The 12,639-nt window shown below is 45.0% G+C and overlaps 1 protein-coding gene across 1 annotated transcript in view; it reads right to left on the bottom strand.

Annotated features, from left to right (window-relative positions):
* The window catches only part of MAP2K3 (mitogen-activated protein kinase kinase 3), a 58,316-nt gene extending 49,833 nt beyond the window's left edge, over window positions 1–8,483 (bottom strand). Inside the window, exon 1 of the mRNA XM_070955448.1 lies at window positions 8,355–8,483. Coding sequence (XP_070811549.1) covers window positions 8,355–8,370 — 16 coding nt within the window. The 5' untranslated portion in view covers window positions 8,371–8,483. The remainder of the gene's footprint in view (window positions 1–8,354) is intronic.
* Window positions 8,484–12,639: the final 4,156 nt, after the last annotated feature.

Raw genomic sequence — 12,639 nt, 5'->3', positions numbered from 1 at the left:
AATAGAATAGAATAGAATAGAATAGAATAGAATAGAATAGAATAGAATAGAATGCAGGATAGGATAGGATAGGATAGGATAGGATAGGATAGGATAGGATAGGATAGGATAGGATATAGAATATAGAATAGAATAGAAGAATAGAATATAGAATATAGAATAGAATAGAATATAGAATAGAATATAGAATATAGAATATAGAATATAGAATAGAATAGAATAGAATAGAATAGAATAGAATAGAATAGAATAGAATAGAATGCAGGATAGGATAGGATAGGATAGGATAGGATAGGATAGGATAGGATAGGATAGGATAGGATAGGATATAGAATATAGAATAGAATAGAAGAATAGAATATAGAATATAGAATAGAATAGAATATAGAATAGAATATAGAATATAGAATATAGAATAGAATAGAATAGAATAGAATAGAATAGAATAGAATAGAATAGAATAGAATAGAATATAGAATATAGAATATAGAATAGAATAGAATAGAATAGAATAGAATAGAATAGAATAGAATATAGAATATAGAATATAGAATAGAATAGAATAGAATAGAATAGAATAGAATAGAATAGAATATAGAATATAGAATATAGAATAGAATAGAATAGAATAGAATAGAATAGAATAGAATATAGAATATAGAATATAGAATAGAATAGAATAGAATAGAATAGAATAGAATAGAATATAGAATATAGAATATAGAATAGAATAGAATAGAATAGAATAGAATAGAATAGAATATAGAATATAGAATAGAATAGAATAGAATAGAATAGAATATAGAATATAGAATATAGAATAGAATAGAATAGAATAGAATAGAATAGAATAGAATAGAATATAGAATATAGAATATAGAATAGAATAGAATAGAATAGAATAGAATAGAATAGAATAGAATAGAATAGAATAGAATATAGAATATAGAATATAGAATAGAATAGAATAGAATAGAATAGAATAGAATAGAATAGAATAGAATAGAATAGAATAGGACAGAGTCAGAAGGGACCTTGGAGGTCTTCTAGTCCAACCACCTGCTTAGGCAGGAAACCCTACACCACTTCAGACAAATGGTTATCCAATCTCTTCTTAAAAACCTCCAGTGTTGAAGGTTGAGACCCAGACACGGGGACCACAGCACAACAGTGTTGCAGTGCAGAACGGTGTCACAAAAGGCTTCCGGGCACAACAATCTGCTCAGCAAAGCTGTGAGCGACACAAATCACCGGCAACCAGATGCACAATGAGGTTTGCAAGTCAAACTACCTGTCTCTATCTTATAAAAAGCCGAAGGAGACATTTTTTGGGGGGGGGGATGCACTAAATTGCACCCCCCCATCCCCCCCCCCAAGGCATCCGATTAAAATCCAGGTCTCTTCACAACCACTGTGCTTGTACTCGGGTTGTGTGTGTGTGTGTGTGTGTTTTTTTTTTTTTTTACAAATGTTAATTTGTCACCTGCAAAGGAGCATGACCTGTAACTCGCTCACCTGCCTATTCCATAACCTCATGTGAAAAGGATGTTGGGAGAGACTAAACAGGCAAATATTTAATTGAATGCATAACCAAGTAATCCAGATTATGATCACACCCAGGCAGTAAAAAGAACAGCCTGGAACTCTGGAAGAAGTTCTGGAAGTCTGGAAGACTTCAAGAGAGGGCCCAGGAGGGGTTGATTGCCCCATTTTGCAACCTTTCCTGCTAACGTTGGTTAAGTGAATCGCTGTAGTTGTTAAGTTAATCACAAAGTTTTTAAGCGAATCGGGCTTCCCTCCGTTGACTTGGCTACTCGGGAAGGTCGCAAAAGGGGATCACGGGGACGGCTGCGACCGTCATAAATACGAGTCGGGTGGCCAAGCGACTGAATATTGATCACGGGGAAGCTGCAACGGTCATAAAGTGTGAAAAACGATCCCGAGTCACTTGTTTACCCCGTGCGGTTGTAATCTTGGCCACTAAACGAACCGTTGTAAATTGGGGACTAGCTGAATTGGTCACTGTCACCTCAGTTGACCCAGCACTGATACTTCTTAAGCAGCCCTCAAGCCACCTGGATCAGAGAAAACTAAAATATGGCCCATTACTAAGTCAGTTACGTAAATAGTAATTACTCTATTATACAGAAGTATGCAAACAATGTGCAGTTTGGAGCTCTCTAGTCATTAACGAAGCACTTGAAAGGATTCCCCGGGCCTTTGATGTCAAGGCCTTAATGAATCACCACATATTTTTTGCAATTTTTAATCCCAAAAGGACATTCCCCTGGAGTGTGCCTGGGTTGGGGTGCATGCAAGGATGCGCGAGGCTGTTTTCAGCAGCTACAAACACAATGCTGGATTTTGTGTTCCCATCCACTACACCAGGGGTTGGCAACCTGCAGCTCTGGAGCCGCATGTGGCTCTTTCACCCCTCTGCTGCGGCTCCCTGTCGCTCAAAATATGCGTCACAACCACCAATGTGCGACACCTGCCGGCACGTGATTTATTGAGCTTTTCAACCTCCGGTAGGCCAACCATGGATAAATCCAAGAAAAGAAAAGTTTCAGAAGAAAACAGAACGTTTAATTCAACTACATATGCTAGTTTTGTGGCCACTCAAGAAATAGTCAGGCACGGGGAAGGGTTTTGTGGCTCCCGGTGTTTTCTTTTCTGTGGGAAACGGGTCCAAATGGCTCTTTGAGTGTTTAAGGTTGAAGACCCCTGCACGACACGCTGTCCCATCCACTACAGACTGTCGTTCCACAGAAACGTGGCATCCCGTTTCGAGAAAGGTTGTGGGTCTAGTTTGTGGGATCATGCAACGATTTGCAGGCAGCGTGCAGGAACCCACAAACCCGGTGACGTCTGAACATGTTCTGTGTCCAATTTTTTTGGGGGGGTGCCACAGTTGTATTTCTCCAAGCTTTAAGAATTCCACAGTAGCCACCATTTGAAGATGGATGGACTTCAATTCCTCTTCTTCTTGTGCCATATCCATCATCGGAGATTGGTGATCATAATGGCAATCTTATTTTTATCAACAGCCGCACGAAAAAGTGCTGCTGAGTTTTGTCCAAACCGGTCCCTTAGATTTTTGAAGACATGATGTTCTTCTTCTGCCTGGACCTCCTTTGCCTTCAGTCATTCCCTGGAGGATGAAGTGAAGGATGCTGTATTTTCCCGGGAGTCGTATCACAAGTCCGAAATATTCCAACTTTCGCTTTTTGATGGTTTTGATGATTTTTCCCAGGACTCCGAAGCAAAATCTGTTCTCCCCAAAAAAATTCCATCTTTCTGTTCGTGGATCCTTCTCGCAAACCTAAAATCAGTTTTAGGGCTTCTGCTTTTGATTAAATTGTCCAAAAAACAAACAAACTAACCTTTTCCCAAATTTGAGCTACTGTACTGCCTCCTCCTCCAATTTTTTCCCCCACCTTCTGATGGCTTCCTCCTTGGCTAATAAATTGCCTTATTATTAACAGTAAATTCACACAGTGGCTCAGTGGCTAAGACGCTGAGCTTGTCGATCGAAAGGTCGGCAGTTCAGCGGTTCGAATCCCTAGTGCCACATAACGGGGTGAGCTCCCGTGACTTGTCCCAGCTTCTGCCAAACTAGCAGTTCGAAAGCACACAAAAAATGCAAGTAGAAAAATAGGGACCTCCTTTGGTGGGAAGGTAACAGCGTTCCGTGCGCCTTTGGCATTTAGTCATGCCGGCCACATGACCACGGAGACATCTTCGGACAGCGCTGGCTCTTCGGCTTTGAAACGGAGATGAGCACCGCCCCCTAGAGTTGGGAACGACTAGCGCATATGTGCGAGGGGAACCTTTACTTTATTCACAGCAGCTGAAAAATCTCAGGAGCTGAAATATTAACAACACAACAATCAACCTGGCAAAGAACTTCAGAGGGGAGCAGATTTTGTCTTTGCAAGATATTGTGGTTTGTTTTTTGTTTTTGCAAAACAACTTCATGTTGATATTCATCACCAAAGACAACAAGGGATAAATGTCAGCTCCTTGTTGAGTCTTGCATCTGAACCGTGCTGATAGATCTTCGCCACCACCCTCTTTATGAAAACACACATACACATGCTGTTCCTTTAATTTCATCCAAGCAAATTCCCAAGATTGCTCGGAAGCTGGTCGATACTCTCAGCTCAATTCTTTAATATATGAAAAATGGGAGCAAACCCCACTTCCTTCTTGCACTGATGTTGTAACCTAGTTTGGTAATGAAACGTCTGGAAGAAATAAAACAAGCTCAGAGAGCACCAAGGACCCCACAGTCATCTTCCTCCTCCTCCTCCTCCTCCTCCTCCTCCTCCTCCTCCTCCTCCTCCTCCTCCTCTTCCTCCTCCACAAAACCCATTCCCTTCTAGCACTGATCATGTTACCTAGTTTGGTAATGAAAAGTCTGGAAGAAATAAAACAAGCTCAGAGAGCACCAAGGACCCCACAGTCTTCTTCCTCCTCCTCCTCCTCCTCCTCCTCCTCCTCCTCCTCCTCCTCCTCCTCCTCCTCCTCCTCCTCCTCCTCCTCCTCCTCCACAAAACCCACTCCCTTCTAGCACTGATCATGTTACCTAGTTTGGTAATGAAACGTCTGGAAGAAATAAAACAAGCTCAGAGAGCACCAAGGACCCCCAGGTATAAAAACCGAGGTGGCGCAGTGGTTAGAGTGCCGTACTGCAAGCTACTTCAGCTGACTGCTAGCTACAGTTCAGCAGTTCAAATCTCACCAGGCTCCAGGTTGATTCAGCCTTCTATCCTTCCACGGTGGGTAAAATGAGGACCCAGATTGTTGGGGGAGATATGCTTACTATGTAAACCGCTTAGAGAGGGCTGTAAAAGCACTATGAAGCGGTATATAAGCCTAAATGCTATTGCTATTGCTAAGGACCCCCTCAGTCGTCGTCCTCCTCCTCTTCCACAAACCCGATTCCTTTTTAGTACTGAACATGTTACCTAGTTTGGTAACAGAACGTCTGAAAGAAATAAAACAAGCTCAGAGATCACCTCAAAGCTCAAACTCTGCCTCCTTCTGGACTAATTTTGCACAGATGTCCAACGCTTCTCTCTTCTTTATGCAGCTGTTACACCATTTTTCAGGGCCTCAAAGATTATTGTCCCCATCTCACCTCCAAGCGGAGAAACAAACAAATTTGCACTTTAAGGCGAGTAAAGAGGCCAAATACAAACTTTGGCCAAGTTTTACTCCACTCATCATTTGCCGAAGATACCCAGGCAGGAGTGCCAAATCGAAGCATGAACTCCCCCCTATCCATGCCCCGGCCTCCCTCCCCCGAAGTTGATACCCGACTCATGCTAAAACTGTGTGATGCTCAGAGATGCTTTAGGGATGCCCTCCCAGACAACAGCAGAAACATTACATTTGCACCTCGGTGTTATCCCCACCTTGGCTGCCAAGAGAAAAACTTAGCCAAAAGAGATACAACAATGCCAAAAAATAAAAATAAATCTCTTTACATCCCCTCTTTGACCTCAATGCAAAATTTGCAAGAAGGAGCCAGGGGGGATAGATTACACCCTAATAAAATTATCTTAAAACAACAACAACAACAACAACAACAAAAATAATAAAGTCTCCTTCCCTTTGAGGGTCACGCCTCGCTGTTTTTCTGCTTCCACTGTTTTCCCTGTAGGATGTTTTCCCCCCTTCCCCTTTTCTTTCAGCCTAAGGAATTCAAGTTTTAATTGAGTTCGGGCAAGCCACCGTTTTTGCAGATCTGACAGGGTTGGCTAAGCGATGATGCTACTTAGCCAGGTATCAGCCTTCTAAACTTAAGTCATCTTCCAGGAAGTTCAGGTCATGTCCTCACCTTGGGAGGAAACGAGAAAGACGGGATTGCAGGAAGATGTCTCTAATGCTGAGAAAAGCAGAAGTAAACAGAACAGGTCGTCTGAAACGGGATAGATATCCTGCAGGACCTCCAAGTTTCCCTTCCAACTCTTGTTTAATTTAATTTAATTTAATTTAATTAATCATATTTCTATGCTATAGAACAATCATAGGACAATCAACAGCAAAACAGATGGACTCGGGTTTACAGTGAAAGATCTAAGGCAGGAGTCTCCAACCTTAGCAACTTTTAAGACTTGTGGACTTCAACTCCCAGCTTTGCTGGCCGAGGAATTCTGGGAATTCAAGTCCACAAGTCTTAAAGTTGCCAAGGTTGGAGACCCCTGATCTAAAGGACCAGGTTGAAGACAGTTGATCCTGCAGGGAGTCGTACCTATTGGATCCTTAAAAGTCAGCACCGGCTTAATGGCCTCATCAATATATTATTGATGATGCCATTATTATGCCAATATATGATTTTAAAAAACCATAATCAATGAACATGAAGGCCCAGATGTCTTGAGAAGATATCTCAGAAAGGTGGAACAAAAGAGAAGAGGACACTCGACAACCACATTAGGAACAACGTTACACTGGCAACGGATGCCATGGTGAACAATCCTTGGATGGACCTTCTCAAAGCTGATCTGTCCCGCAAGTCAGTGTCTTCAGGACAAATCTATCTAGATCAGGGGTGGGCAACTGTGGCCCTTTTACAACCTGTAGACTTCACCTCCCAGAATTCCTGAGACAGCCAAGCTAGCTGTCTCAGGAATTCTGGGAGTTGAAGTCCACAGGTTGTAAAAGGGCCACAGTTGCCCACCCCTGATCTAGATGGTTCATTAAAAGTTGACCTTGGCTTGATCACGCCTCATCGTCAGGAATCACCATTCCAGGAGCTCTCTAAAATTTCAGACGTTCTCTCCTCAAAGGGACCATCTATTCTGTTCATCCGAGTCCTTCTGGAGAAGGGCGGCATATAAATACATGAAATAAATAAATAAAATAAATAAATCTCTGTGCAGCGGATGTCAAGCCAACCACCTCTTTTGGTATCTTCCGACTTGCCAAAGGAATTAAGGCACCCACTTTTGTGGACTAGACTTATCAGAGCACGATGGAGCATAGCTTCCTTCTCACCAGGTATGTCACCCTGGAATTCCAATGGCCACCGAGTTGGGAAAAATAAAAAAATTCAGGTAGAGAACCCAACCTGGGAGCCTCCAGGGACATGGGATTTAGCATCTCTTAAACACACACACCAATGAGGAAATTCATCCTGCAGGATTTCTTTTTCTTTTTTTCCTTTTTAAAATTATTACAGGCAACCTCTTTTCTCAACCTGTGGGCCCCGGACAACGGCATGGATAATAACAACACAACCTCCCAAGCATGAAAAACAATGACCAATAGCCAGGTCATCCGAGGTAACTCTCATAAACCAGCCACACCATGCTGATGACGTAGGAGCATCTCTCTCTCTCACACACACACACCGAGCTCAGTGCTCCAGCAACCTGCTGAACTTAAAAATTCACAGTGGAGAAACTTCCGTCGCTTAGGCCGGCGGGATGCGACGTTTGAGGGCACCCCACCCCCAAGCCACCCACCCACCCACCCCCAGGAAAAAAAATGGCTTCATTTTACAACTCGAGGAGGATGCTAAATCCCCCCCCCATCTCTTCCCTCTGCAACCGTGCAAGAAAAAGAGAGAGAGAGCCCAGCTAAGGCTTTGCATCCAGACGCTTTCCTCCCAACTCCGTGCCCGAACTCGCAGTCCTACTGAACTAAAACCTTTGGCGAGGCTGTGCTGCACGATTCACACGACCGCCGGACGAGCAGGGATCCGGGTCTCGTGGTTGTTTGCCTTTGCTTTTCCGCTCGCGAGGGGTTCAGACGTCCAGAGGGATCCTTCCTTCCTTCCTCCCTCCCTCCCTCCCACCCTTTTTTTCCTTCCTTCCTTCCTTCCTTTCTTCCTCCCTTCCTCCCTTTTTCCTTCCTTCCTTCCTCCCTCCCTCCCTCCCTTTTTCCTTCCTTCCTTCCTCCCTCCCTCCCTTTTTTTCCTTCCTTCCTTCCTTCCTCCCTCCCTCCCTCCCTTTTTCCTTCCTTCCTGCCTTCCTCCCTCCCTCCCTTTTTCCTTCCTTCCTTCCTTCCTTCCTCCTTCCCTTTTTCCTTCCTTCCTTCCTTCCTTCCTTCCTTCCTCCCTCCCTCCCTCCCTCCCTCCCTCCCTTTTTCCTTCCTTCCTCTCTCTCTCTTCTATCTATCTATCTATCTATCTATCTATCTATCTATCTCTTATCTATCTATCTATTTATCTATCTAATCTATCACCTATTATCTATCTATCTATCTATCTATCTATCTATCTATCTATCTTCTATCTATCTATCTATCTATCTATCACCTATCTATCACCTATCTATCTATCTATCTATCTATCTATCTATCTATCTATCTATCTATCCATTCAAATTCCGCCCCCCCCTTACCTTTGGGCAGGGACATGGCTGCGTCGTGGCGAATCCCCCTGGCTCAGATCCGACCCGGCACGCAAGTGAGACGGGCGCAGGTATCCAGGCGCCCCGGAGCGCAACCGCGTGGCATATCCGACAGGTGAGCGCAACCCACCAGCGCGATCTGAGCCCAGGAAAGGGACTCCGCACGCCTAGCAGCCCTCGCCCCGCCCAGCTTCCCACCCCATTGGCTTACCTCTCTGCAAGGGCGGGGTCCCGTCTCAGTCCCGCCCCCGCCCAGGTCCCGAGACTTTTGCCCAGGTGACCTGAGAGGAAATTCCAGCTGCCTTGTTGTTCCTCTGCAGGGCGGGGAGCCCGTGACACGCCTGGCAGGATGCGCCCAGCCTCGGGCTGTCCCTCAGCTGCCAACCAGGCTGGGGCACGCGCTCCTGGCCCCAGCTCATGCCAGCAGCTGAGCTGCCCTGGGCATCATCGTGGTCTGATGCCCAAACCAGCATTGGCTGACTTTGCATTGTGCACTGGTGAGGAGGAATCTTGGCTTACCTGGGAGCCTCTCTCCCTGCCCAAAGGAGCCTTTCGTACCCATTTTCGGTGACCTCCAGGTGAGAGGTCCTTGCGACATCACGATCTGGGGATCAAACCAGCATTGGCTGACTGCCTTGTCCACTGGTGAGGAGGAATCTTGGCTTACCTGGGAGCTTCTCTCCCTGCCCAAAGGAGCCTTTCGTACCCATTTTCGGTGACCTCCAGTTGAGGGGTCCTCGCGTCATCACGATCTGGGGATCAAACCAGCATTGACTGACTTTGCCTTGTCCACTGGTGAGGAGGAATCTTGGCTTACCTGGGCACCTCTCTCCCTGCCCAAAGGAGCCTTTCGTACCCATTTTCGGTGCCCTCCAGTTGAGGGGTCCTCGCGTCATCACGATCTGGGGATCAAACCAGCATTGACTGACTTTGCATTGTCCACTGGTGAGGAGGAATCTTGGCTTACCTGGCACCTCTCTTCCTGCCCAAAGGAGCCTTTCGTACCCATTTCCGATGCCTTCCAGTTAAGGGGTCCTCGCGTCATCATGATCTGGGGATCAAACCAGCATTGACTGACTTTGCCTTGTCCATTGGTGAGGAGGAATCTTGGCTTACCTGGCGCCTCTCTCCCTGTCCAAAGGAGCCTTTCGTACCCATTTTCGGTGCCCTCCAGTTGAGAGGTCCTCGCGTCATCACGATCTGGGGATCAAACCAGCATTGGCTGACTTTGCATCGCGTATTGGGAGGGGAATCCTGGTTTGGTTCTTTTTAAGTTTTTATTTTTATTTTTCATAAACCCATTTACATGTACAGTCATTTCCATCGATTTTTCATTCATCTTTTCTTTTAACTTTCAGGAGAATCCTGGTTTGACCAGCATTGGCTGACTTTGCATTGCATGCTGGGAGAGGAATCCTAGTTTAGCCAGAGTCCTCCAATGGGGCACTTCTGCCAATGAGTCTTTGGCCCCTGTTTCAATGCCCACCGACTGAGATGCCCTTTGCATCGTCGTTGGCTGATTTTGCATCGTGCACAGTGAGAGGAATCCTGGTTAATCAGATTCCTCCGGTGTGATAAGCACCTTTTTGGGACACGCTGACTTCAAAGTTTGCCAAGGTTCATTGTTGAACAAGCTACCTTTGCTTTAAGTGCCTGCAATAGGCTGCCCACCCCCCGGTCCCCCCACTCTGTTCGTGTTTTGCCGGGCACCCTGCTTGCTGGCTTTGAAGCACTGGTGAAATCCAATTTTTTTTATTACCGGTTCTGTGGGCGTGGCTTGGTGGGTGTGGTGTGGCTCGGTGGGCGTGGCTCGGTGGGCGTGGCAGGGGAAGGATACTGCAAAATCTCCATTCCCACCCCACTCCAGGGGATGGATACCACAAAATCTCCATTCCCACCCCACTCCAGGGGATGGATACCGCAAAATGTTCATTCCCACCCCACTCCAGTGGAAGGATACTGCAAAATCTCCATTCCCACCCCACTCCAGGGGAAGGATACTGCAAAATCTCCATTCCTACCCCACTCCAGCGGAAGGATACTTCAAAATCTCCATTCCCACCCCACTCCAGGGGAAGGATACTGTTAAATCTCCATTCCCACCCCATTCTGGGGCCAGCCAGAGGTGGCATTTGCCGGTTCTCCGAACTATTCAAAATTTCTGCTACCGGTTCTCCAGAACCTGCTGGATTTCACCCCTGCTTTGAAGTGTGAAATGAGTTTTTTTTTAAAAAAAAAAATTGATTTATATGCCGCCCTACAATGCGTTAAGCAATAGCCTTCATCCTTTTGTATATTTATACAAAGCCAGCTTATTGCCCCCACAAACTGGGTCCTCATTTAACCTACCTTAGAAAGGATGGAAGGCTGAGTCAACCTTGAGCCTTGGCGAGATTCGATCCTGCAGAAATTGCAGGCAGCTGTGTTAATTACAGGGTGCATTAAACCACTGTACTACCAAGGTTCTTAGGCTGTTGTGTTGATTTTGTGAGGGGTGGGTTGGACAAATCAAGGCACGTGCGTTCACTCCAATAACGAGAAATGTCTATTTAGTTTCACGTTGCTATGTGAAGTTCAAACTCAACAACAGGCAAAAGAATTTGGAGGTATTAATCAGCTCACCACACCCAGCTACCGTTCTGTCGAATGCCGACATTCACCGATGATTAAAACCTCCTAAACTGCACCTCCTAAACTGAATTTCCCACTCATCTCTTCACTAATCCCTCTTCTTCCTCTTAAAAACGTTTCCTGCCCTGATCCTCTCTTCAAACTGGATCCGTTCTTTGTCCAGTGCCGGATTCCGTGATTTTTTTCCCCCAGGTTAGGGGAAAAAAAACCCTATTTTTTCATGGAAACCACATTTCTGAGCTATTGCCGGTGCAATGCAAAGCTGCAAATGCCATTCGTATGACTGAACGGGGGGACACCTGCCTGTTTAGCGTCCGTTCAAAGTTACGACGGGGTTGAAAAGTGTGACTTACGACCAATCCTTGCACTTATGACCGTTGCAGGCATGGGAGGTTTGTAAACCATTGAAGGCAGTGGTGAAATCCAAATTTTATTACTACCGGTTCTGTGGGCGTGGCTTGGTGGGCATGGTGTGCCTTGGTGGGCGTGGCTTGGTGGGCGTGGCAGGGGAAGGATATTGTAAAATCTCCATTCCCTCCCTACTCCAGGGGGAAGGATACTACAAATCTCCATTCCCACCCCACTCTGGGACCAGCCAGAGGTGGTATTTGCCGGTTTTCCGAACTGCTCAAAATTTCCGCTACCGGTTCTCCAGAACCTCTCAGAACCTGCTGGATTTCACCCCTGATTGATGGGGGATTTGGCAAGTTGTGTGAACACGACCTGTCCTGGTTTCCACCCCAGATGACTTTAACATAATGCACCAACATGATGACAAGAAGGCGGGTTGTGTACTTGTCGACTTAACGACTGCAATTGACCCCCAGATTTTTGTCGCTAAGCCAAACGGTTGATGAGTGAGTTTTTGCCCCCATTTTACGATCCTTCTTGCCGCAGTTGCTCAGTGAATCACTGCAGTTGTTAAGTTGGTCACCCGGGTTGTTAAGTGAATCTGGCTTCCCCATTGCTGGCCAGAAGGTCGCAAAAGGGGATCGCGGTCATAAGTGTGAAGAACGGTCATAAGTCACTTTCTTCATGCCATTGTAACTGAGTGGGGTATATGTGGCATTTATTTTTATATCTGTATCTGTATCTCTCTATCTCTTATCAATATCTCCCTCTCTCTATCATCTCTTTATCATTTATATCTATCATCTATCTATCCTGTCTATCATCTGTCTGTCTATCTACCATCTATCTATTGACTATATCTATCTATCTATCTATCTATCTATCTATCTATCTATCTATCTATCTATCCATCTATCTACTATATCATCTATCTATCTACTATCTATACTATATCTGTCATCTATATCATCTATCTATCTATCTATCTATCCTATAATCTGTCTGTCTGTCTGTCTGTCTGTCTGTCTGTCTGTCTATCTACTATATCTATCTCTATCTATCTATTTATCTATCTATCTATCTATCTATCTATCTATCTATCTATCTATTAGATCATCTATAGCTATCTATCTCTCTATCATCTATCATCTATCTATCCTGTCTATCCTGTCTGTCTGTCTATCTGTCTGTCTATCATCTATCTATCTATCTATCTATCTATCTATCTATCTATCTATCTATCATTTATCTATCATCTGTCTATCCTGTCTATCATCTGTCTATCTGTCTGTCT

The sequence above is a fragment of the Pituophis catenifer genome, unplaced genomic scaffold (assembly GCF_029215685.1).
Source record: "Pituophis catenifer annectens isolate HBS135680 unplaced genomic scaffold, rPitCat1.0.hap2 SCAF_16, whole genome shotgun sequence".
Taxonomy (NCBI): Eukaryota; Metazoa; Chordata; class Lepidosauria; order Squamata; family Colubridae; genus Pituophis; species Pituophis catenifer.
This window is presented reverse-complemented; position numbering and strand designations above follow the sequence as displayed.